The 23761-nt window shown below is 34.0% G+C and overlaps 1 protein-coding gene across 1 annotated transcript in view; it reads right to left on the bottom strand.

Moving 5' to 3' along the window:
- Positions 1 to 296: 296 nt before the first annotated feature.
- The window catches only part of LOC111054309 (metaxin-2), a 58611-nt gene continuing 35146 nt past the window's right edge, over positions 297 to 23761 (bottom strand). Inside the window, exons 2-6 of the mRNA XM_039443042.1 lie at positions 17015 to 17182; positions 15985 to 16151; positions 12967 to 13131; positions 8862 to 8938; positions 297 to 597 (exon numbers count right to left, since the gene is read on the bottom strand). Of these exons, the coding sequence (XP_039298976.1) occupies positions 432 to 597; positions 8862 to 8938; positions 12967 to 13131; positions 15985 to 16151; positions 17015 to 17182 (743 nt within the window). The 3' untranslated portion in view covers positions 297 to 431. The remainder of the gene's footprint in view (positions 598 to 8861; positions 8939 to 12966; positions 13132 to 15984; positions 16152 to 17014; positions 17183 to 23761) is intronic.

The following is a 23761-nucleotide window of genomic DNA, read 5'->3' as shown; positions in this document are numbered from 1 at the left end:
GATTGTGTACTACTCTAGCCGGGAATGCCGGCTGAAGGCTACATGATCTTTTTTGTCCATGGTGTTCCTGTATAAATATCAACACTTTGATATTGTCAATTCAATGCTCTAAATAGAAAGTGGAATTGACAATATTCACGTGTTTTTTCATGTTGAAAAATTATCTATTTTACAACAACGATTTGCGGATAATTAGAAAAATGAATTATGGTATATACAGGAATTTAATTTCAGTAGTGATGGGAATTTCAGTTTTCCAAAAAAACTGAATGAATAAGTAATAAGAAAGTTATTCCTGAGCTTTTAAACTATTTTATTTTAACAATTATGTACATTGATGGTGACATTAATAAATAATTATTGCATTGAAATGAAAATTTTTGAACTATTCAAATATTATAATAATTTTGGAGACTAACAAGCTTTGCTATTCATTTTCGACTTTTATCGCTAGGATAGTATGTTTTTTCGATTCTTTCACAATGTGCAACAATGTTGGGAAAACCTCGAACAATAGCTGAAAACTTGTTGGTTGGTAAAGGAGTTGTTAGAATCGTGTAGACATGTCCAAATACAAGGGCATCGAATTCTGTAGCCCTGAAATAAAACAAACAATAAATACATCAATATGAAAATGCAAATTATACTCTGAATAAAGCATGTTCAGACAAAATATCCACGTTGCCAAATTGTACGAAAATGCAACCTTCTTATATGTAAAATCATTTGGTTGAAAATATTCAATTTGACAATACAATCAATGCAGGAATGTCTCATTGGATATAGAGAATGTTCTGAAAAAATCTGGTGTGGTACACTCACACAACTTTCCTTGCTCATTGATCTATAAGCCTCATTAACGAGGATAATTTGGGGAATAATATTATGCCGATTGGCGGCTAAATAATTAAAACTACGATTATACTATTGTGATTGTGTTCAGAGTATATTTTCCTTTGTTTGAATTATGAAATTTGAGGATTTTTTAAAAGTTGTCAAAATAGCTGTTCTACAAATAGAATATCGACATGTGTTCTTTTGAATAAACTGCTCTACCTGCCTACCTCACGCACGAGAAGGAGGTTACAAAGTAAATTTCTCAAGGATGGGGTGGACCCCCTGTTAATTTCTCAGGGAGGAGACTCATGCCAGTTAATAGAGCTGATATATAACTATATAGGGTATGAATTTGAAAAAAATCGGTCGTCATTTTTGAGAAAATCGTGATAGAAATTTAACAAAATTCATTCTTCTCAGGAATATTACGGAGCTCCTGCAATTTTCCCAGAAATGAGACTCATGTCAGTTGATAGGGCTTATAAATAGCTATCTAGGGTATAAATTTGAAAAAAATCGTTAGAGCCGTTTTCGAGAAAACCGTGAAAAACATGGTTTTTTAGCCATTATACGCCATTTTGAATTGAATTTCTTATTGTCGGATCCTTATAGTATAAGGACCTTAAGTTTAAAATTTCAAGTCAATCGGTTAATTAGGAATGGAGTTATCGTGTTCACAGACACACACACACCCACACACAGAGACCACCCAAAAATCATGTTTTTGGACTCAGGGGACCTTGAAACCTATAGAAAACATGAAATTGGGGTACCTTAAATTATTTTGGAAAGCAATACTTTCCTTACCTATGGTAATAGGGCAAGGAAAGTAAAAAGGTGCTCATAAGTCAGGGCGTGATTCCTCTCATCAAAATAAGAAAAAAGTTCCAATTAACATAGGTCCGAAAATGCTTGGTCACCAAGTTATACAGAGTAAAAGATTTCATCTGATTTTCAGTTACCCTGCCCTACGGGTATTTGTTTGCTCTCAATTAAGATGTTAAATTCAGTGTACTTTATGTAAGATGAACTGAGAAATTGAATAAAACAGTTTCCAGACCTGTAGCTACAGTAATTTTTAAGATATGTGTGACGAAATACGCGAAACTTGGTCACGAAAAACAAGTTCCTTAAAGGTTTGAAGCAGATTTACTATACTAAATCTACAATAAAAACAGAATATTTTTACATAACATTAAAAAAATAATCATTAATTACATACCAAACGCATGAAACATAGTGAGCTTAACTGATTTTCTCTATTTTTCATGCGTTTTGTTTTTTTTTTTTTTTTAAGATTACGTCCTAAAGACTCCAGTCATGGAGTATAAGACAAGTCATGTTATTACATAATAATTTTAACACTAAGTAGTTCAACCTAGTTTAGGTTTGAAAGGAATTCTTGTACACTATAGAAAGCTTTATCAACTAAATATTTTTTCATTTGTTTTTTGAAAATCTTCAAATCATCATTACTTTTCAAGATTTGAGGTAGCTTGTTATAAAATTTCCTACCAATATAATCTGATTTTTGTTCAAATAACCTACTATTGTGACCCATTATATGATAATCTGCTCTGTTTCGCGTATTATACTCATGAACATCTGAATTCTGGATCACACCACTCGTTTTCACATGCATTACAACTTCATATACATACAAAGATGGCACAGTTAATAGACCAAGCTTTTTAAATAAAGGCCTACAAGAGTCTAACCTATTCACTTTCTCTATACATCTGAGTGCCTTCTTTTGAATCTTAAACACTCTGTCCATATTTTGTTGAGATGAATTACCCCATACTAAAATAGCATACCTAATATGAGATAGTATAAGTCCATGGTAAGCAGTTAACAGTAGTTTTTTATCAATCAGCCTAGCAAGCTGCCGCAGGACAAATACCCCAGATGATATCTTATTACATATCCTCTCAATGTAAGGATGCCATGTTAATTTCCTGTCCAATAAAATTCCCAAGAATGCTACTTTCTCTTCTTGGTCTAATTCATTTTCCTCTACAAACACATTTATTTCTCTATCCTCTACTGAATTATATTTACTTTTGAATTGTAGGAATTGACATTTCTTACTATTTATTGTTAATTGCCTTTGCTTCAAGAATTGGACAATTGACTGTACTCCAGTAAAAGCATTTATTTCTAGACTATCTAATAAATAATTGTTAAAGATAAACGATGTGTCATCAGCAAACAACAGAGCTCTGTGATCTTTTAACTCTTTTGGTAATTGGTTCACATACAACAGAAACAGTAAGGGACCCAGAATTGAGCCTTGAGGTACTCCAGCCTGGACCTCCAGTTTTTGAGATTTAATTTTTACTATTTCATTCCCATCCACCTTGGTAAGCTCAACACACTGGTTTCTACCTATGAGATATGATTCAAACCATTTCAGTTCTATACCATTCACACCTACAGTTTTTAGTATTTCCAATAATATTCTATGGTTCACACAATCAAAAGCTTTGGATAAATCAAGAAATATTGCGGCTGCCTTCTCACCTGAATCTATTATATCTATTAGTCTTTCAACAAGGGATACTATTGCAGTCTTAATAGATTTCCCTTTCTGGAACCCATGCTGTTCATCACATATGAAATTAATTTCTTCCAGGTGCATCAATAACCTATTTAAAACTACTCTTTCAAAAATTTTACTTATTACATTTAGAATACTAATGGGTCTATAATTTTCAACTCTTTCAGAATCACCGCTCTTGAAAATTGGCAGAATTTTTCCTTGTTTCAGATCATCAGGGAAAATACCCTGCTCTAGTGAAGTATTAAGGAGATGCAATAAAGGGTCCAGTAATTCATTTTCACATTCTTTTAAAATTTTGCTTGAGACCCCATCCAATCCTACTGTTTTTTTGTTATTCAAATTTTTTATTATTCTTGACAACTCATCTCTTGATAATGGATGAAATTTAAATACCTTTTCAATTGGCTCAGCATTTAATGTAGTTGTATTATAAGTATTAGTGTTCAGTGACTTTTGGAGATTATATGCAACCTGTTGATAATATTTATTGAAAAAGTTACAAATGTCTATACTATCATCCATATAATTTCCATGTTCATCGATTATCCTAGGGACATTAGTAACTGTATCTTTTTGAGCTGCTCTCCTATTTCTATTAATTACCTCCCAAACAGCAAAGTTAAAATTGGTACTAGTTGTTAATATTTCAGCTGTTTTCTTACACTTAGCTTTCCTCACTTCTTTTGCATAGTTTTTCTTTAGACATTTGTATTTGACCTCACTCGGAGCATCCCTCACTAATTTAAATTCCTCATAAGCTTCCCTAACAATATTTCTTTGAGTAAGAATATCTTCAGTTATCCATTCATCTACTTTGTTTAATTTACTTTTTACTTTGACTTTTTTTATCGGACAGCATACACTAATGTGAAATCTTAGAGTATCAATGAATTGCTTATATTTGTAATTTAGGTTACAACTGTTATAAGCACTACTCCAATTTTCTCGAAGCAGTTCCTGCTTCAAACAATTTATATTTCCTAGCTCATATTGCTGAATTTCTTTCACAACAGTTTTTTTTCTGCTTGGATTCTGGCCCTGCAACTTAACATCTAAAATTTGATAGTTATGATCTGATAGATCTGAGCTACCTAACCTGACATTACAACCTTCTATATTTGTGAGGATATTAACAATAATTGTCTGTGAAGTTCGAGTTACTCTTGTATATTCGTGGACCTTAATTTCTAAATTATTCATATTAATAATATCTCTAATATCCTCTGTCATTTTATCCTGCCTGGCAAAATCAGTATTGAAATCTCCTACTACTATAATATTTGTGAAACGAGCGGTTGTAATTTCCAAAAGTGTATGGAGCAGCTCACAAAATTTTTGCCAGTCTCCATTTGGTGACCTATAGATACCTAACACTGCTACCTCGAATCGATCATCAATTTTTAACCTTAGTCCTGTCACCTCTAAATCCATCTCAACAGAAAATCTCTTAACAAAATCCAGTTCATAAGTTTGGGTATGTTTAGCATTGCTAGTGAATATACATACACCACCACTTCTATGAGCTATTCTACAAAATTCTGATCTCAGTGAATAGCCTGGAATCCTAACTTGATTTATTTCCTTTGTTTTTAGCCATGCTCTGTGAAAATAACAATGTCAGGATCCTCCTGTTTAAGAAATACTTCTAATCTGTCAATTTTGTTGCGAAGATACTGAATATTTTGATGATAAATACTAAAAACCTTACCATCTTGTGCTACTCTATCTCTAGCATTTGTAGCTATTTCCCTTTCCCTGTTTTGAGCCAATTTACTAAAAAATCGTTATTTGTTTTTTTGACTGTTTTTAAACCAGAGGATTGCAAACGGCTTTCAATCAGCTCTGCCAATCTATTACAAAAGATTACTTTGCCAGATCGATTTAGATGCAACCCATGATTAGTGAAGTTATGTCTTTTCAGCCTTTCATTTAGAAAACAAATCCCCAGTTGTTTAGAATTCTTATTTTTTAGGCTGTTGGTTGTATTATGGATTGATTTGTTTGTCGAATTGATTGCTTCATTTAATTCTGGCCTATCAAACCTATTAGGAATAGTACTTATTATTAAGTTTGTTTTTTTGCTGAGTGGCACAATTTCCATGATTTTTTCTGTTACTTGAGGAAGATGATTCAAGTTAGGTTCATTTATATTATTTGAGCCACCCAGTACAATTAGATAGTCATTTTCATCAAAGTCTTTAGTTTGTTCACTAGCTGACTCTACAACTGCATTAATTGATGCACTTGGCTTGAAAAAACATTGGACATCAAATTTATTTTTTAATCTTTTATCAAGGAGATCACTGCAATCACGTCCATGACTGGACGTCAGTAGCAGAACTCTCCCTTGTATGTAATTAATGATTATGTTTTTAAGGATGCGTTTGTCTATTATAGACTTATTCTACATCATTCTCTTCGAAATTGGATTTTCTACAAGTTTTGTAAAAAAATTGTTGTTTATTGTACATTTAATATGGTAAATCGGCTTCAAACCTTAAAGGAACTTGTTTTTCGGGATCAAGTTTCGCGTATTTCGTCACATATCTTAAAAATTACTGTAGCTACAGGTCTGGAAATGGGTTTATCCAATTTCTCAGTTCATTTTAAATAAAGTCCGCTGAATTTTACATCTTAATTAACAGCAAACAAATACCCATAGGGCTTCGTTTCGGCAGGGGAAGGTACTGAAATTCAGACGAAATCTTTCACCCTGTATAACTTGGTAACCAAGCATTTCCGGACCTATGTTGATTAGAACTTTTTTCCTTCTTTTGATGAGAGGAATCACGCCCTGACTTATGCGCACCTTTTTTCAGAACACTCTGTATATTCAGTCAGTTTCAGTTAAATTGTCAGATATTGATATTCTGACTCTGCAAATGTTAAAAAGTATGTTTCTCTGTGTTATATTGGTCATATTGACTTACATGGAAAAGTTTCAAAATAGCAGAGTTTGGCAACTTAGATATTTTTTCCAAGTCTCAACTTTGAATTTAACGGTGATTTATCTCAAAATGGGTATTACATCATGTTAATTTCTTGAATTACAATTGAAATTTTCAAAGTAGGCTGAGAAATACGCCTGTTTTGTACAGATTTGCAAATACGCTTATCGATTAGCTTTAAATGTGTGATCAATTTCAATTATAAAGTTTTACCGAATAAATAAACGCTTTAATTCTGTGATAAATTTCTCCTTAGGCTCGTATTACATTAAGCCACCAGTGTCGGTCGCCAGAGATCATTGGCGGCATGAGATCAATGTAAAGCATGCTGGGACACCAGTGAAACACCACGAATGGTTGCTGGGCTGGCGACCCGAGTGATATTTTTCTGTGTCGCCAAAATATTTAGTTTAATATTGAATTCTAATTCAAGATTTCTAGTTTTTGGACAAAAAATTGAGTTGAAAATTCTTGAAAGTGGAATTCAAACCATATCTTTTGGAAGTGTTAATGTTTACAAGATTTGGGAGAAGAGCAGCTTTTGGCTGAGCCAGTTGCTCTCTCCCAGACATTGCTAAATGATTTGTAATTGAAATGATAAATCAAAAATAAAACTGGTGATCGGCCGCCAGAATCTGACGACCCTAGTGTAATGAGCCCAAAAAGAAATAAAGCTCCCAGACTCGCTTGGACACTTAGAGACACACTGGTGGCAGAGACTGGAGGTCTAATATAACGTGTGCCGAAGAAGAATGTTACAAACAAAATAACCTTATTCAGGTCTATGATATTATTTTAGGCATAACATAGGGCATTTGATATTAACATAGAAAACAAGGGAGCAGATATTCTACTGCGTACTAATTTATTATTGGAAAATATTTTTCTTGCAGTGTGAGAAAAACTACTAATACAATAAACTATAGCGAGATTCAGGTTATAAAGACAGCATCTGATTAACATTGGTTTGCTTTGCTTGTCTGTGATTAGACAACGCAGATTCTGCCACCATCAACCAGTCACGTCTCTGATAAGACTATGCAACTCATTTCAATATTTCTAAGACTGAGACTGTACAAAAATACAAGTGATTTATCAATATTCCTTCTATAACTTCAAATATTAATCTGAAAGATGCAGCAGCTTTTTAAATAATAATTTAAGGAAAAGTTATTCGAGTAGGATTCACAACTTCAATTTCTTTAACTCTTTCTTTCTAATCTTACAAGTTGTTTTTCCGTGCCTTTCTCCTCTTCTTCGTCCATTTACTCAAAACCAAATTGTCAACTATGACTTCAACATCGTATAAGTTGAATTGAAAATTAAATAATTACTGATACACAATTAGGCTGACACAATAACAATTAAAATATAAACAAATTAATACAATTTCATCAGTTGGACAATTTTGAGTTTAATGTTATATTTGTAATTTTGAATGATCAAAACATAAACACCAGTGAAGCCATAGCCGACTCAAGGCCATTTATTTTTTTTCATCATTGAATAATCGCATAATTAAACTTATTAGCTTGCCTGATATGAACTGATCTAAAACTTACGTTTTTTTGAGCTCCTCACAAGTCAACAATTATTGTACAGAGTGGGACAGAACCGATTGACGAGTTTAGAAGCATTATAAGTAATGTACCGTTCAACTTAAAAAGGAATTCATTAATGGGTTCAATTCAGTTTGAAATGTAGTTTTTATTGTTAATTTTTGAAAATTGTATCAGTTAAATGGCGGCCATCAGCAGCAATACACTGATGTAGCGTATACACTGAAGTTTTGAACCGCATTTTGACACACTGCGATTGGTAAGGCCTGGATCTCCTCTCTTATTCGCTCCTTTAGTTCTTCCAAGGTGTGTGAACGATCTTTGAAAACTCTAATTTTCGAGGTAACCCCATAGAAAAATATCGCATATGCTTAAATTGGGTGAGCGTGCTGGCCATAGTTCTTTGAGAATGGCAACATCACCGTCAATGTCACCTCGCAGCGTTATGTGACGAAGTTACAAACGTTTCTGCGCCCCGAATTGAAAGAGCTTGCTGAGGAACATGACTTGGGAAAATATAGTTTTAGCAGGATGAAGCTACAGCCCACACAGGGCGCATTTCAATGAATGTGTTGAGACAATTGTTCCCAGGGCGGCTTATCTCACTAAGGTGTGGACCGCCTTAGTTAATGAGACTTGAGGTGGCCGGCACGCTCACCCGATTTAAGCATATGCGATATTTTTCTATGGGGTTACCTCAAAATTAAATTTTCAAAGATCGCCCTAACACCTTGGAAGAACTAAAGGAGCGAATCAGAGAAGAGATCCAGGATTTACCAATCGCAGTGTGCCAAAATGCGTTTTAAATCTTCAAAAATACAGTACATCAGTGTATTGCTGCTAATGGCCGCCATTTAATTGATATAATGTTCAAAAATTGACCATAAAAACTAAATTCACTCACTATAGAATCAAATAGAAGAATTGAGTCCATCCAATAAATAAATAACTTACTGTTCTCCAAAAAAATAATTGTTGTTATCAAGCTTCGTTGATAGACATTGACAGCACGTCTCAACCTTTTTATAAACCTGGGAATAAGAAAAGAGTTAATGAGACTCAATCAAACTAGGATCTCAGTTTTAACTAAAAATATTATTTCAATAGATAGGTGGAAATTATCAATGGAGTAGTTTTTATGTTGCAATTTCTAAAAAGTCATGGAGAGAAAGGCTGTTCTGCATATAAAATAAATAAAAAAATCTTGACGTTTACAATAGTGAATGTTCAAGGCAGTTTCGTTGTTGTTTTGACTTCCCCTGCTACAAAGGTGCCGGGCTGGCTATAGTGGTGGATTTTGATTTTTTCATCTGTTATCCCTTCTCTGATTATTGGTAGTTGGGAGTAGCGTCCTCCCTTTCCGTTGTTCTTTCCAACACTTGCCACCACTCGAGGAGAGTGCTGCAGGGGGTTGTGAGTATTATATACGGAGTGAGTCATATGTATAGGAACCCTTCAATAAATTGGAGACTGTTGTAGATATAATACTGTAACTTTCAGGATAGTTATTGGTCAAATACTCTACCTTTTGACGTACAACTGAATTTCAATCCCTCATAAGGGGATGACTTAGAGGTTGTAAGTTTTAAATGTACACACCCATTGTGTAGTACATCATTTTAAAGGCCTTTTCAAAACAAGAAAGATGACATCGATAAAAATGTTCTATGATACTTGTATCCAAAATGGCGACTGATTGAAGTTTTAGTTTTCAAAGAAATGAGGGGTTGTAACTCGAATATTTTGAATGTTAACACCCATTATGAGGTACATCATTTTCAAGGTCTTTCTAAGATAAAAAAGATAACATCAATAAAAATGTTTTATGATACTTTTTTCCAAAATGGCGGCTGAAAGAAGTTTTAGTTTCCAAAGAAATAATTGATAAAGTTCAATGAGCCGCCATTTTGGATAAAAGTATCATGGAACATTTGCATTGATGTCATCTCTCTCGTTTTGAAAAGGCCTTTAAAATGATGTATCACACAGCATTCAAAATATTTGAGTTACAACCCTCATTTCCTTAAAAACTAAAACTTCAATCAGCCGCCATTTTGGATACCAGTATCATAGAAATTTTTATCGATGTCATCTTTCTTGTTTTGAAAAGGCCTTCAAAATGGCGTAAAATGATTTTTATTACTATTTTTCTTTCTTATTAATTTAGTTGCTGTTTGTGTAAACAATTGATTTTCAATGAGGCTTGTTTTGGCATAAAGCTGTAAGCCTCTATATGTTGTAATTTTTCTATTTATGTGAATAAATAAATAAAATTATGTACTACACAATGGATGTTTACATTTAAAATAAATATTCGAGTTACAACCCCGAAGTCACCCCCTTATGAGGGGTTGAAATTCAGTTGTACGTCAAAAGATAGAGTATGTGACCAATAACTTATCCTGAAAGTCACAATATTATTTATCTACAACAGTCTACAAACTTATTGAAGGGTTCACATACATAATTCAAGGGAATTCAATTTATATATTCAAGTGGATTTACTTCATTTCAATAACAGGAACAATACAAACATGGCATAAACTGAAATCTGTTTTATCCTACACATCGATTGGTGTATCTGATTTGAGCCAATTTAATATGATGCCTAGGTAATAAGAATCTGAATGATGTGCTCAACATAAATCGATTGAGGATGTGCTTTAAATTTAATCAAACTAGTACTTCTCCCAGACTACAGAGCTCACTAACATGCAATGTTGGGGTATTGACTACTTATTTATTGCTTAGTCAATCCTAAAACTGAAGATTTAAACAAAGAAATTCAGTTATAAATACATGCAACTGATAGTTTTGATGATGTAGATGGATGTGTGTTGGTCGTGCATAAGTTTCAATGGTAAAATATTAATTATTATGAATATTGATTTCATTATAAATACAATTTTAAACACAGCCAAATAATTAAATATAATTATTGGGTAATTATGAATATTTCAAGTGAAATACTTAGCTAGAATATATCAGAAAACTAACATAAAATTTTATCGAGAAAGATAATCTGAATCTCTGAATCCTAAATTACGATAGTGATTTCAAAACTGGGTTTTCGTGATTCTTCTCAATTCGATTGGGTATAAATAAAGCCGATGACCATTATGTTGATCTGATCCATAATATGTAATGTAATATCAAATTACAAAACATGTAATTTGTAATTATGCAGGGTGGGTGAAAAGTCCGAGAACGGCTTAATATCTCATACACAAAGGTAATTTGACGGTGGGTGTGATTGGGATCCTACTCAATTTGAAAATACTACTTTACTATGACTTCAAAAATCTGGTCTGCCATATTGAATGCAACTTTATTTTATTAAATAGGAAGGTGGTCATGCGATACATGATTTCGAAACGGAATTTCAAGAAAAAAAGAATTGCGAAAACCGCATATCGATATCTCAAACCGTTTCGAAGATATTCACATTATTAATCACTACTATTTAAAGCAGAAAAGAGAGAAAAGACCAAGAACGGCTTAGTATTTCATAAAAAAACATGATTCCAAGGTGGGTATGATTGGGAATCCTACTCAATTTGAAAATACTACTTTACTTTAAAAATCTGGACCACCATTTTGAATGCAACGTTATTTTTTTTTAATAGGAAGGTGGTCATGCGATACATGATTTCGATACGGAATTTTAAGAAAAAAATGAATGGTGAAAGCCGCACATCGATATCTCAACCCGTTTAGAAGATATTCATATTATTAATCAATACCAATTATGTATTACATTTCTGATTTGCATGGTATTGATTAATAATGTGAATATCTTTGAGACATCATGTACGGTTTTCGCCATTAATTTTGTCTTGAAATTCCGTATTGAATTAATGTATCGTATGACAACCTTCCTTTTAAAAAGAAAGTTGCATTCAAAATGGCGGACCAGATTTTCAAAGTCATAGTAAAGTAGTATTTTCAATTTGAGTAGGATCCCCGATCACATCCACCAACAAATTACCTTTGTGTGAGAGATACTAAGCCGTTCTCGGTCTTTTTTCTCTCTTTACTGCTTTGAATAGTATTGATTAATAATGTGAATATCTTCGAAACGGTTTGAGATATCGATATGCGGTTTTCGCCATTCTTTTTTCTTGAAATTCCGTATCGAAATCATGTATCGCATGACCACTTTCCTATTTAAAAAAATAAAGTTGCATTCAATTAAGGCGGATCCAAGATGGCGGACCAGAATTTCAAAGTCATAGTATTTTCAAATTGAGTAGGATCCTCAATCACACCCACCGGCAAATTACCTCTTCCTACAGTTAAGTTGAAAAGTGGCCATTGCTGCACTGATTACAGAACGCAAAGAATCACTTTTCCGCTCTAGTGCGGGAAAAATTTTTCCTGCACTCCAGATTTGCAACATGGCAACGCAAAATAGTTAGTAGGTTATATGGAGCACCAGTGCAGCAAAATCAAAATTAAGTTGGTAACTGTGACTGGTGCACGTTATAAGAATCTTGATGAGGTGGACAACACTGGATGACAGCAGTTGACAGCAACACAACCGCCATTCAAACACACATACATTATTCTATTTTATTTATTAATAATAAAATTACACAGATTTACATTTGATGGATTTCAGGCAATTTTACCCATAATTACCCACTTTTCATATTCAATGGTAACTGTAGGAAAAACTTAATGTGAAATACGTGCGCAAAGTTCCTCTGCTGCACTCAAGAAACCATTCCGCCCTCGCCTATGGCTCGGGCGTAAACGTTTCTTTCGGTGCAGCAAACTGTCACTTTGCGCACTAGTTGCACAAATAACTATTGTGTATGAGATATTACGCCGTTCACCCACTCTGTAAATATGACTATAATTTTTTCTATAAACTTTCAATGATATCTTCAAAAAGGATATGTGTTCTTATCTTCAATAAGGCTCCAAGAATATGTGTTCGAATATTGAAGTAGATTGATCAAATCCTTCGTCAGTTATTGTAAAACATACGGTGATAAATCAACTCTAAAATGGAACATCACTTCGCTAGTTTAATTCAATACATTTTTTCACTTACTTCATTGATAGACATATCGTAGAAGCCATGTGGTTTTAGCATTTTGATGACCTGTTTTCTTTTTTTGTATGTTAAGACAGTGTTGAGAGGCCATGGATATCCTGATCCATATCTTGGCCGAGTAACTTCATTATATACACTGGATTCACACCATGTGATGTACAGCTGAAACAAATGGAGTACACAGTTTTCAATAATCACATTGTCACTGTATGGATTGAACATTCTCATTCATTTGATGTAGATATGATCAAGATTTCATCAATTGATATCGACATCAAACAGTCAGCATTGGTTGGTTGGGGGGGGGGGAGCTTTGGTGTTAAATTTTCAAGAATGGCGGCTAACAGTTTGAAGTGAACCTCACTAGGTGAATTTCCACTTTCAAATTGTGATTGAACCCTCGTTTAGCATTGAGCATTACACAAGCATGTTTGAAAAAGTGGCTAGATGATGGACCTAGCTCTGTTCTTCCTTTTCTAACCAGTTGACTTGTACAGGTGGCTAAAACCGGGTACGACGCTTGGGGTGAAACCACTTTTTTCACCAAGTAGCTCACAGGTAAGAATCTATGAGACTGATTTGATTTTCCATGATGATGAACATTTAGATTTTTTTAATAACAACAAAGTAAACTTTGCAATTATTACAAATTTCTGAATGATAGCCTCTTATCTACATGCCATTGAAGCTTAGCTACCCGGTTTTACGCTACTCTTCCCTACACATTGAAGATCATTCAATTTAAAATCTAATTCACTTTAAAAAGCTGATAATAATGTTTGCTCGCCGACGGCTACGTTTGACATTGAAATATTTAATTTGCATAATTGTTCAAATTTTTATTTTATGACAAACAACAACACTATACTTGATTAACTTGAGATCACGATATCGACCATGCAGTCACTGTTTTCATGAGAATGCCAAAAAATGCTCACTATACTTCAACAAAAAGATGTCATGTCTTAACATAATATTATTTTCATTTATTCGTATACTTGAGTAGTGCTAACTTTCATGTTACATTCACTGAATTTTTATAATATTATCATGCGTATAATTTTGCCAAGAAAGCTGCACCATTTTATTTCAATCAATACAACTTTTCAATTTATTTTCAAGAATAAGTTTCCTATCCACATTTAAAAAACCATAATTTATTAGAGTAGGCGAATACAAATCTTAAGAAAAAACAAATTTAGAAAAATCTAAGAAGTGGACAATGTTTTCATTATTCTTTTTTAGATGGAGAAGACACTGCTGATATAGATATTTATATAGCGTATGGAAATTTAAAAACATCTTTATCTCAAGTGATATTATTTAATTTTAATATGGCCGGAAAATCCAACACATCATAAGTTCAACTCTACTAGATAGTTAAAGCTAGAGGTCATAACAAGCCAGATTGTATTGTAATAATGATGTAGTTGGATAATTCTATCAGAAAATTTTGGATTCTTGCTCATCAAGAAAAACAGTCAGAAATCCATCCAGCTATTATGAGGATTCAATTATTTTAGAAAATTTACTTGCTGGGCCCTTGATCTCAAAATAGTTTGAGATCACTGTTTATGTTTTATAGTATTCAACATCTAATGATTTCACAAATATTAAAACCATCCAAGGAAATCCATGGATTTTTATTTGTTTGTAGCATGACGGTTACTCTTTCCAATTCTTAGCGAAGTTAATCTATCCAAGAAAAAGCTTAGAGAAGTACCCTCTGATTTATATAGGCCTACGCAATTAATACTTTATCCTACAGTAATATCCATATTATAAAGGCAGCACCTGATTAATATTAGTTTGCTATCCTTGTCTGTCATTAGAGAAAGTAGAAAGCTCAATCATTTTCAAACACCGCACCGCACCGTTGCCAAATCAAACCAATCAAATTCATTTCCACATACATAAAAATACTACAAAAGCAAATACTACAAAAATAATGTAAATACAAATTCTCGAACTACCATACAAAGTAAATAAAACATTCATTGTTTGAACATTTCAAGCATTTTACGTTTAATAATAGAGTTCATTGTGGATTACTACTAGCAAAAGTAGAACTTGACCGCTAGTTTTTACAAAAGGAGAAACCAAACTTTTTTTCAGCACTTGAGAATGTAGTTCATTCAAGTGCAGTGCACCCAAGCCTAACAAAACATTATCGAAAAAACTGTGAATCAGATAAATAATCTAACCTAAATTATGTTGATATTAAAATAGTGTGTATCAATTATCCAGTTTTTTACATTAGATGAGACATCTTTAGTGACTTTATAATTGGTGAGACTATTTGGAATGTTATTTAAAATCTTTAAAGCAATATCAATGAGCTGTTTTCGAATGATTGTGAGGTTTGAAACGTAACGTTCAAATATATTTTGATTGTATTCATTCCTACGGGTTGATTATTTATTTTTTAAAACTTATGTTATTCCTGTATCTATTGAAATATTTTAAAATACATAACACATAACTTACAGTTGGCGGATGGTCATGACTTTTAAAGAATTTATTGAAGGGTACAAAAACGGTCGATTTAAAATTGTTTTGAGTATCATCTTTTTGGATAAAAAAACAGTGTTGACAGATGAGTATGAAAAGTAACTACCCAAATCACCAATCCATACTGCAGTAGTGATTGAACTATTGCAAAGTATAACATTCTCAACCTAGCTACATTCAGTACTGACCTTATCTTAAAGAATTTGTGGGACAAAACATGTGAATCTATTACAAAGGTAATCAATATATGTGTCTCCCACTTGAAGCCCTCTTCGATTATTACAACCAGATAATTTCATGTCGCTATATATTTTTCTCAATATCAGGACAATTACAAAGCCATGATCAACAATACTTGCAATACTTCTCAATACTTGAATATCTTCTTATTAGGCTACTATTTCCCTTATTTAGATTATAAAACAATTTAACATTCAGCTTACATTGTTAATGGCTTAGGCGACACATTTTCCATTTTATTTACAATGAGAATATTATACATACCTCAGCGAAGACTAAAACCGAATTCACTAGTGATGTAAATGCTCGCAGATCAGCTTTATTACTTGGGTCTAGATCCTTGGACAAAGCATATCCTTTATTGCCCACAAAATTAACAATAGAATCCGCTTCACATATATAAGGTCCACATTTTAAGAAAGGAACTTTACCTGTAAAAAATATTAATTACAGTGGAATCAGAGACATTGTTTATAATAATAGTACATGTAATCTACATATTAATCAACTTTTAATGTATATTTCTCTAGATTTTAAGTTAATAAACATTTTCAGAGATAATGGAGAACTGATGGTGTTAATGGGTAATGAAGCTCATTTTCATTTGGATGGGGTTGTTAATAAACAGAACTGTCGTTATTGGGCTTTGGAAGTTAAGATGACTTTCAAATACTGTTCCTATAAATGTGTCGTATGCAAACACGCGATTATATTTTGACCACAGTGGCATAATATTGACTAAATGGCAGGTAGTGAGGAGTGAGTGACCTTGACGTCGCATTTCCCAGCCACCAAGTATTGCGCAATTCAAAACTGTCCGTTTCCCGTGGTTCACTCTGTATTTATCATTACCTACCAAGTGCAAAGATGAAGCAAGTAAATGAAGTTGAAAGAAGCACATTCATCGAGTTCAAAGCCACACATACTGATATAGCCTACCTATAGTATATTACGTGGATTCCGTTCTTATAATTTACTATTTATTATTTGCCTTGTTTTTATTGATTCATTTGCCTGTTTTTTCCATTTATATCTTAGACGTTTCTTACAACACTTTGTGTTTTATGACAATGAAGGATTATTGATGCCAAACTGAATGGCGTGTGAGCACTCACATTCATTCAAATTTGAAGTGATTTTTGTTACGTATTTGAACGACAAATTGTCGTACATTCACTGTGTCCGCAGCCTAATGGGAATTTTCCGATTAAAATGATAATAGTTCACGTCAACTATTCAAATAAATCTGAGACTCCACACAGATTCTGTCAGTCTGACAGATTCTGACCCTTACCCGAAGGAGACATGAACTCTGCATTGCTCCGATAGATGATTTCGAAATCAAGATCGCACATTCTTAGAAACGTCTGAATGTACAGACAATTGGCATTATCTGGCAATAATATCTGTTCCAATTCAAGAGGTTGAAATAATTGCGCATTGTTCGGCCAAGGAGTTTCGTCTGAAAAAATAAAAACATTATTATAACGAATTTTAAAAATGCAGGTTCAAAACACGCACATTTGAAGAAATCTTAATTTACGTAGGTTACATGGAGCAGCATGAATGGCTAAGGTTAGCGAGTGAGCATCACGTAGAGTTCACCTGGCCCAGATAGGTAGAGTAGTTGAGGTCGTTGCCAAGGACTGGGGTCTCCAGATAGGCAAATACATTTATAACAACTGCATAGCTATTCATGTTGTGGAGGTGCTAGATACTAGATTAGTCTGCAGTTTAGTCAAGTGTATATTTATTTGATGACATGTCGTTTTCTCAAAGTTTTTATCAAAGCCATAAAAACGGTACATTCATGTTTGAATAAATGTTTACAGTCTACAGTAGCCTTCACACGGGAATACAGTTCAATTGCCGTACACAGCTTGTCGTTGAGGCTCGTACTAGTGTACTAGTGAGATTCACGTTATAGTCTGCATCTGATTAACATTGATGTTGCTATCCTTGTCTGACATTAGACAAAGCAGATGTATATCCTCTTATACATCCACAATGTTGCCAAATTCAAGTCTTATTCCTGAACGACGACTGTACCCGCGCGGGTATAGCCGCAGTCGCGCTGTATTAGCAGCTATTAGTTCCTATAGTCCACATAGACATACAGGAGATGGTAGGTAGGACATGCATGATACACATGTCTTCATAAATTGTTATGTCATTACAGCGAAAGGCTTCGGATAAACTTTTTTGAGGTTATGTTTTTGTATTTTCAATTTGCTGTTGTTCATTCTTTCTTCGCTACTCCATTTGAGTTTTTTTCTATCATTATAATGATTTATAATTTTACAAGACTTTATTTATAGGTTGGAGTTTATTTATAGTTTAGTTATTGTTTGTTCATTTATGTTAGAAGCCTCTAGCTGATGACATGATGAACATGTGTGTTAGAGATGGGCGATCCGCTCCCGAGCTAGCTCTTGAGAGCCAGTTCTCGTAAAAGCAAGAGTGAGCTATGATCATGAATAAACGAGTGGTAGCACTCGCTCTCGACAAGGGGTCGCAGAGAACCACCAGCCCTTAAAACCACCACAACCAAAAAAAATGACTGATGTCTAGTGCTTTCGATTATCTTCGTGCACGAGAGCCTTTCCCGATAGTGGTGGGGATGGCGTTGGAACTGTATGATAGTCGATAAGTCGAACTTATCGATATATATATATATCTATCGGTCTATATCGATTTGTCATGTGGTCAGTGTAGGAGTGTTGTAATAAAGTGAGGTTAAAATAAAGCATGGTCAGTGTAGGAGTGTGTTGTGATAAAGTGAGTTAAAATAAAGCATGGTCATGGAATCAAAAGAAAAAGAAAAGGTGTTTAATTGTATTTACTGCGAGAAAAGTTTTAAAAGGGCAAGTAATCGTTCCCAGCATATGAAAACAGTTCATAATAAAATCTCTCGTGGTGAAGAAGTGACTGTAACAAAATTTACATGTGTGTTGTGCGATAAGACTTATAACACAAAGTCCTCACTCCAACATCATTTGGATTCGGTGCATTTCTTTAAAAACAAAGTTTTCAAATGTGATTTTTCTAACTGTTCCTATAAAAGTGACCACAAGTGTATGCTGAATAGGCACATGTTGAAAGTACATAAGCCAAAACCGAATAGGCATACAGAAAAACAAAAGTGTGGTAAGTGCCCTTCCACTTTTACATGTAAAAGTAACCTATGGAGACATGAAAAGAATATCCACAAGGATATTCATCCCTCCAAGATAAAAAGGAAATGTCCATTATGCCCTTTTTATTCAATGAAAAAAAACAGAAAAGAAATAATTGAACACTTTGAACAATCTCATGATTTAAATATAAAATCAGTAAAACACAGTTTTGTTGACTTGGACAAGTTCAATGAGTGGAGAGATCAACTGCAGTCGAATACTTTGTCTACATTAATTTATTAAGAACGTTTGAATAGCTTCCTTCCTTGGCGTTGGAGGAACTATGCTGTTCGGGAGTTTGACACTCGGTAGCGCTGAGTGTAGTGAAGCCTGCAATGCAATCTCTCTCTTCCCCCACTTTACCACCAGACCACTTCCCCTCGAAAAAGAAGGTATTCCAAATAGTAAGTCTTTCATTAAAGAACTCACCCCCAATGAAAAAATCTATTCACAGTTGCAGGCTTCCATAACTAATTGATTGTTATAGACTGGCCTGAAAATGTTCTTGGCCCTTGAAGCCTCTTGAAGAGGCTAGCCACTTACTGTGAGAAGATCCACTTTCAACTGTCAGCAATCCTCATGAATAACATCAATGCTGACCGACTTGGGTACTCTAAAGAATAGTTCACTTTCAACAGTCAGTATTGCTAGTGAATAGCATCAATGTTTCACCTTTAACTAATGCTGACACTGTCTCAGTGTAAAGCTGCTTGGTTGTGTGTCAGCGTACCTAATAAATAACATCGAAGCTCGTCACGTTCAACTAATGCTGACATTTTAGAGTGAATCTCACTATAGAGCAGCTTGGTTGAATGTCATCATACCTTGTGAATGATATCAATGCTCTTTGTTTGGTAGGAAGTTTAGAAACACCCTCTGTGTTTTGTTCCGCAGACGTTCCAATAGGTACTCAATATGAATGTTCATACTGAAGCACACTGCCAATTTATGATGTCAGAATAGTGTGATATTCGTAGAAAGTCACTTGTTGCAAATCTTCAGATTGACACTCAAAACTAAAACTGCTGCAACAGTCGTATGGAAATGCGTGAAATAGTCGAATTATACATGAAATGAGAGATAATTGAATGCTCTACAATCTTGTAATTAGCACATTCTTGTTTCATCAATTGTTGAAATATTATAAGACTTGAAAGAGCGAAAATATGGAAGAGAAACTGGTTTTTGGAAAATGCATCATTGTAGAACATAAATATCTCGAAAAGTATAGGATTTATCGAAAACCTCTACCAAACAAAATTTGTAGGAAATTTATCAAGCTTCATTTTTATGTAGTTGATTATGTAATAGAACACATTGTTTCCAAGATATTTGCATGTAAGTAATAAGTGGGAAAAATGTAAAGGACAAAACTTGTTGGTAATTTTGTAAGCTTCAATTTTTCACAAAATACAAATGTTCATAAGATGCATAGTTTCCGAGATATATTCGAAAAATGAAAAAAATTTACTCTAAACTAAATCTACTACAGGCAATTATTGACTTTTATCTGTCAAAACAGAAGTCACCCATACAATGCTCACCACAGTCAATGAATACAGAACAGTGTTCTGTGTTCTGTATTCATTCACAGTCTGTTTATTGGACTGTGAGCTCACTGTCATTTTGCTACTGTTTTACGTTAATGTAATTACGGTGCAGAAAATGGTGTTTCAGGTCACCTGATCATAAAGATTTTTCAAGATCATTTTGAAAATGATCCAAATCATAGCATTGGATTCAGAGCATAACGTCTCTCATGTTTACATAATCAATATCGGGGACCGAGCTTCGCTCTGGAGTACAAAAGCATAAAAATCTGGTGTGGCGCACTCACACAACTTTCCTTGCCGTTATGAAAATTGATCAACTGACGCTAGTGTTCAAGCATATTTCAAGTCTACTATTCTAAGATCTGAGCCAGCTGGTGACAGGACAATAGCGCTGCAGACACACGAAGTCTGCTATCTCTTCAAAGTGAATGTTTTGATGGAATCAACAGTTGCCAACAGTTTGCAATATTGAATAATCTTATTTTCTCGAATTTCGAGCTTATTTTCAATTTTAGGTGAAAATGTTACTGAACATTAATTGTAGAGATTTTCATGCTCAATCTTTTCCACTTGAATTTTTTTGTTTAAATTGTATCTAAAGCCTGGTAATTGGGAATCTAAAATCAAACTTTGCATAGATGGGGCGAAGCTCCTGAAACTTTTACAGATATGTGACTCGTGACAGTTAATAGAGCTTATCAATGACTTTTTTAGGTATGAATTTGATCAAAATCGTTGGAGCCGTTTTCGAGAAAATCGCGAAAATTCCTGTTTTTGACAGCATTTTCGCCATTTTAGCCGCCATCTTGAATTGCATTTGATCGAAATTCTTCGTGTCGGATCCTTATAGTGTAAGGACCTTAAGTTCCAAATTTCAAGTCATTCCTTGAATTGGGAGATGAGATATCGTGTTCACAGATGCACATACACTCATACACACACACGCACACACACATACAGACCAATACCCCAAAAAACACTTTTTTGGACTCAGGGGACCTTGAAACGTATAGAAATTTAGAAATTGGGGTACCTTAATTTCTTTCGGAAAGCAATACTTTCCTTACCTATGGTAATAGGGCAAGGAAAGTAAAATATGTATTACAAAAGAAGAAATTATAATAACATTTATACAGAAATGTTCTATCTAATCACAGTAAATTGAGATTAATTCCCAAAGGGAAGGCAAAAATTTCCCTCACAAAGGCCCACTTGCACAAAAGCCGGTTAGATTTTAATCCTGATTAACTTCCCGTGAACCAAATCAGGGAAGACCATTTCAAAAAGATGGATCTATTGAAATTAATCAGGATTGAAAATAACCCGGCTTTTTTTGCAACCGGCACTAAGTACCTGATTAAATGATTACAAAAGTTCAACAGCTGAGTCATAATTTTGACACAGTTCACCACACATGAACTCGCTCACTCACTTCCATCACCAACAGACAACGAAATAATTATTATCAGCTGTTTTTCCAAGGATGATAATGGGAATAATTCTGTCTCTCTCCCACACAGGCACACGCATCTTATGTTATCGAGAGACGACGAAATTATCATATGTTTTCCAAGAATGAATTATGTAGTATACCAGAAACCAGATGTTATGCAAAACAGATGACATAAATCAGTTATAATATTTAATAGTTTGTTGATTGGAATTCACTCGATCCTACATGGTTTTAATAGAGATTACACACGTTGAGTATTAATCTTTGAGACTTATTTATTTCTAATATTCTACATGGCGCAGTCGGTAAATAAAAATCACAGCAAATGTCAACCATTCGACGGAACAACCGAAGATTGGATATATTGGCACGAAAGGTTCAAGATTTTCCTACGAAATGGAAACATCAAAAACGAAGAAAAAAAAACGAGACTTACTACTTGAGAATCTGGGACCGCAACCATTCAAGATAGTTTTCGATTCTATGCATCCGACCCCCATAAACAACATTGGATTTAATGATGCGATAGAAGTCTTAAACAAATACTACACAAAACCACAAGCACCTCTATCCCAGAGAGTTTGTTTTTCTCGACGATTCCGGAATGAAGGTGAGACCATAACTCAATTTGAACTAGATTTAAGGTTTCTCGCAGGAAATTGTAATTTTGATGATAACCTGGATGAACGTTTAAGAGATCAGTTCATATTAGGCATCAACAACGATAGTTGGCGGAGCGTTGTGTACGAACGTTCAAAGAACGTATGGGAATTTCAAAAGGAAGTACTGGCACCTTACAAGAAAAACTAAATAAATTTTTATTCGCTCATAGAACATCCCCAAAGAGAGCAACGGGAAAAACACCTGCTTCTATGATGTTCGGTCGCGAGTTACGCTGCAAAATAGATCTATTACTACCAGATGTTAACGACAGAGTAGACAGAGTAGACGAAGAGTTAGTTAGACAAGGGAACAGCAAGCCGAGAGTCAACGCAAAGGTGTTCGGAGAGGGCGATGGCGTATGGGTACTAAACAGATCAGGCAAAGGCTACAAAAAAGGAAAAATCGTTAAAGTAAATGGACCATACTCATACCTAGTGAATGTTGAGGAAACGATAAGAAGATGTCACGCAGATCAACTGCGATATGCAGATTGAACTTAAGAAGAAAGGGGGAAGATGTAGTATACCAGAAACCAGATGTTATGCAAAACAGATGACATAAATCAGTTATAATATTTAATAGTTTGTTGATTGGAATTCACTCGATCCTACATGGTTTTAATAGAGATTACACACGTTGAGTATTAATCTTTGAGACTTATTTATTTCTAATATTCTACAAATTATCCTTTTAATGTCCTTCAGCAAGTTTTCCAAGGGATGAGACCTAGTTCAATCCAATCTTTATATTAAAAAACCTACTATGTTCTGAATTTCGTGAGAATCGTTAGAACAGCTTTCGAGATCCGGTGAAATACAAACATAAAAAGATCTAAGCATCCAAACATCTAAACATAAAAACAGAAGTTGCTCGTTTAATAGTAGGCTATAGGATAACACGGACTTTTCTTAAAACTTAGAGAAGCCCGTATAATGCACCACAGCCTAATCTATAGCTCAAATAGGCCTATCAGTACTATTTAACCAATTTATACCCAATTTTCAATAATCCTTCAGAAAGAAGTTATTTTCCATACGATTTAAACAAGCTAAGTGTTGTTGTCCAAAGAAAGTTATCCCCAACATTATTTTGTTGAGAGCTTGGTTTTGAACTTATCAAGTGTTAAAAGTCAAAGATGAAACATAGGTCCTAATAAATAACTTGATTGGTGTTATAAATGATGAAAAAACGAATAT

Source organism: Nilaparvata lugens, chromosome X (genome assembly GCF_014356525.2).
Source record: "Nilaparvata lugens isolate BPH chromosome X, ASM1435652v1, whole genome shotgun sequence".
NCBI classification, from domain to species: domain Eukaryota; kingdom Metazoa; phylum Arthropoda; class Insecta; order Hemiptera; family Delphacidae; genus Nilaparvata; species Nilaparvata lugens.
This window is presented reverse-complemented; position numbering and strand designations above follow the sequence as displayed.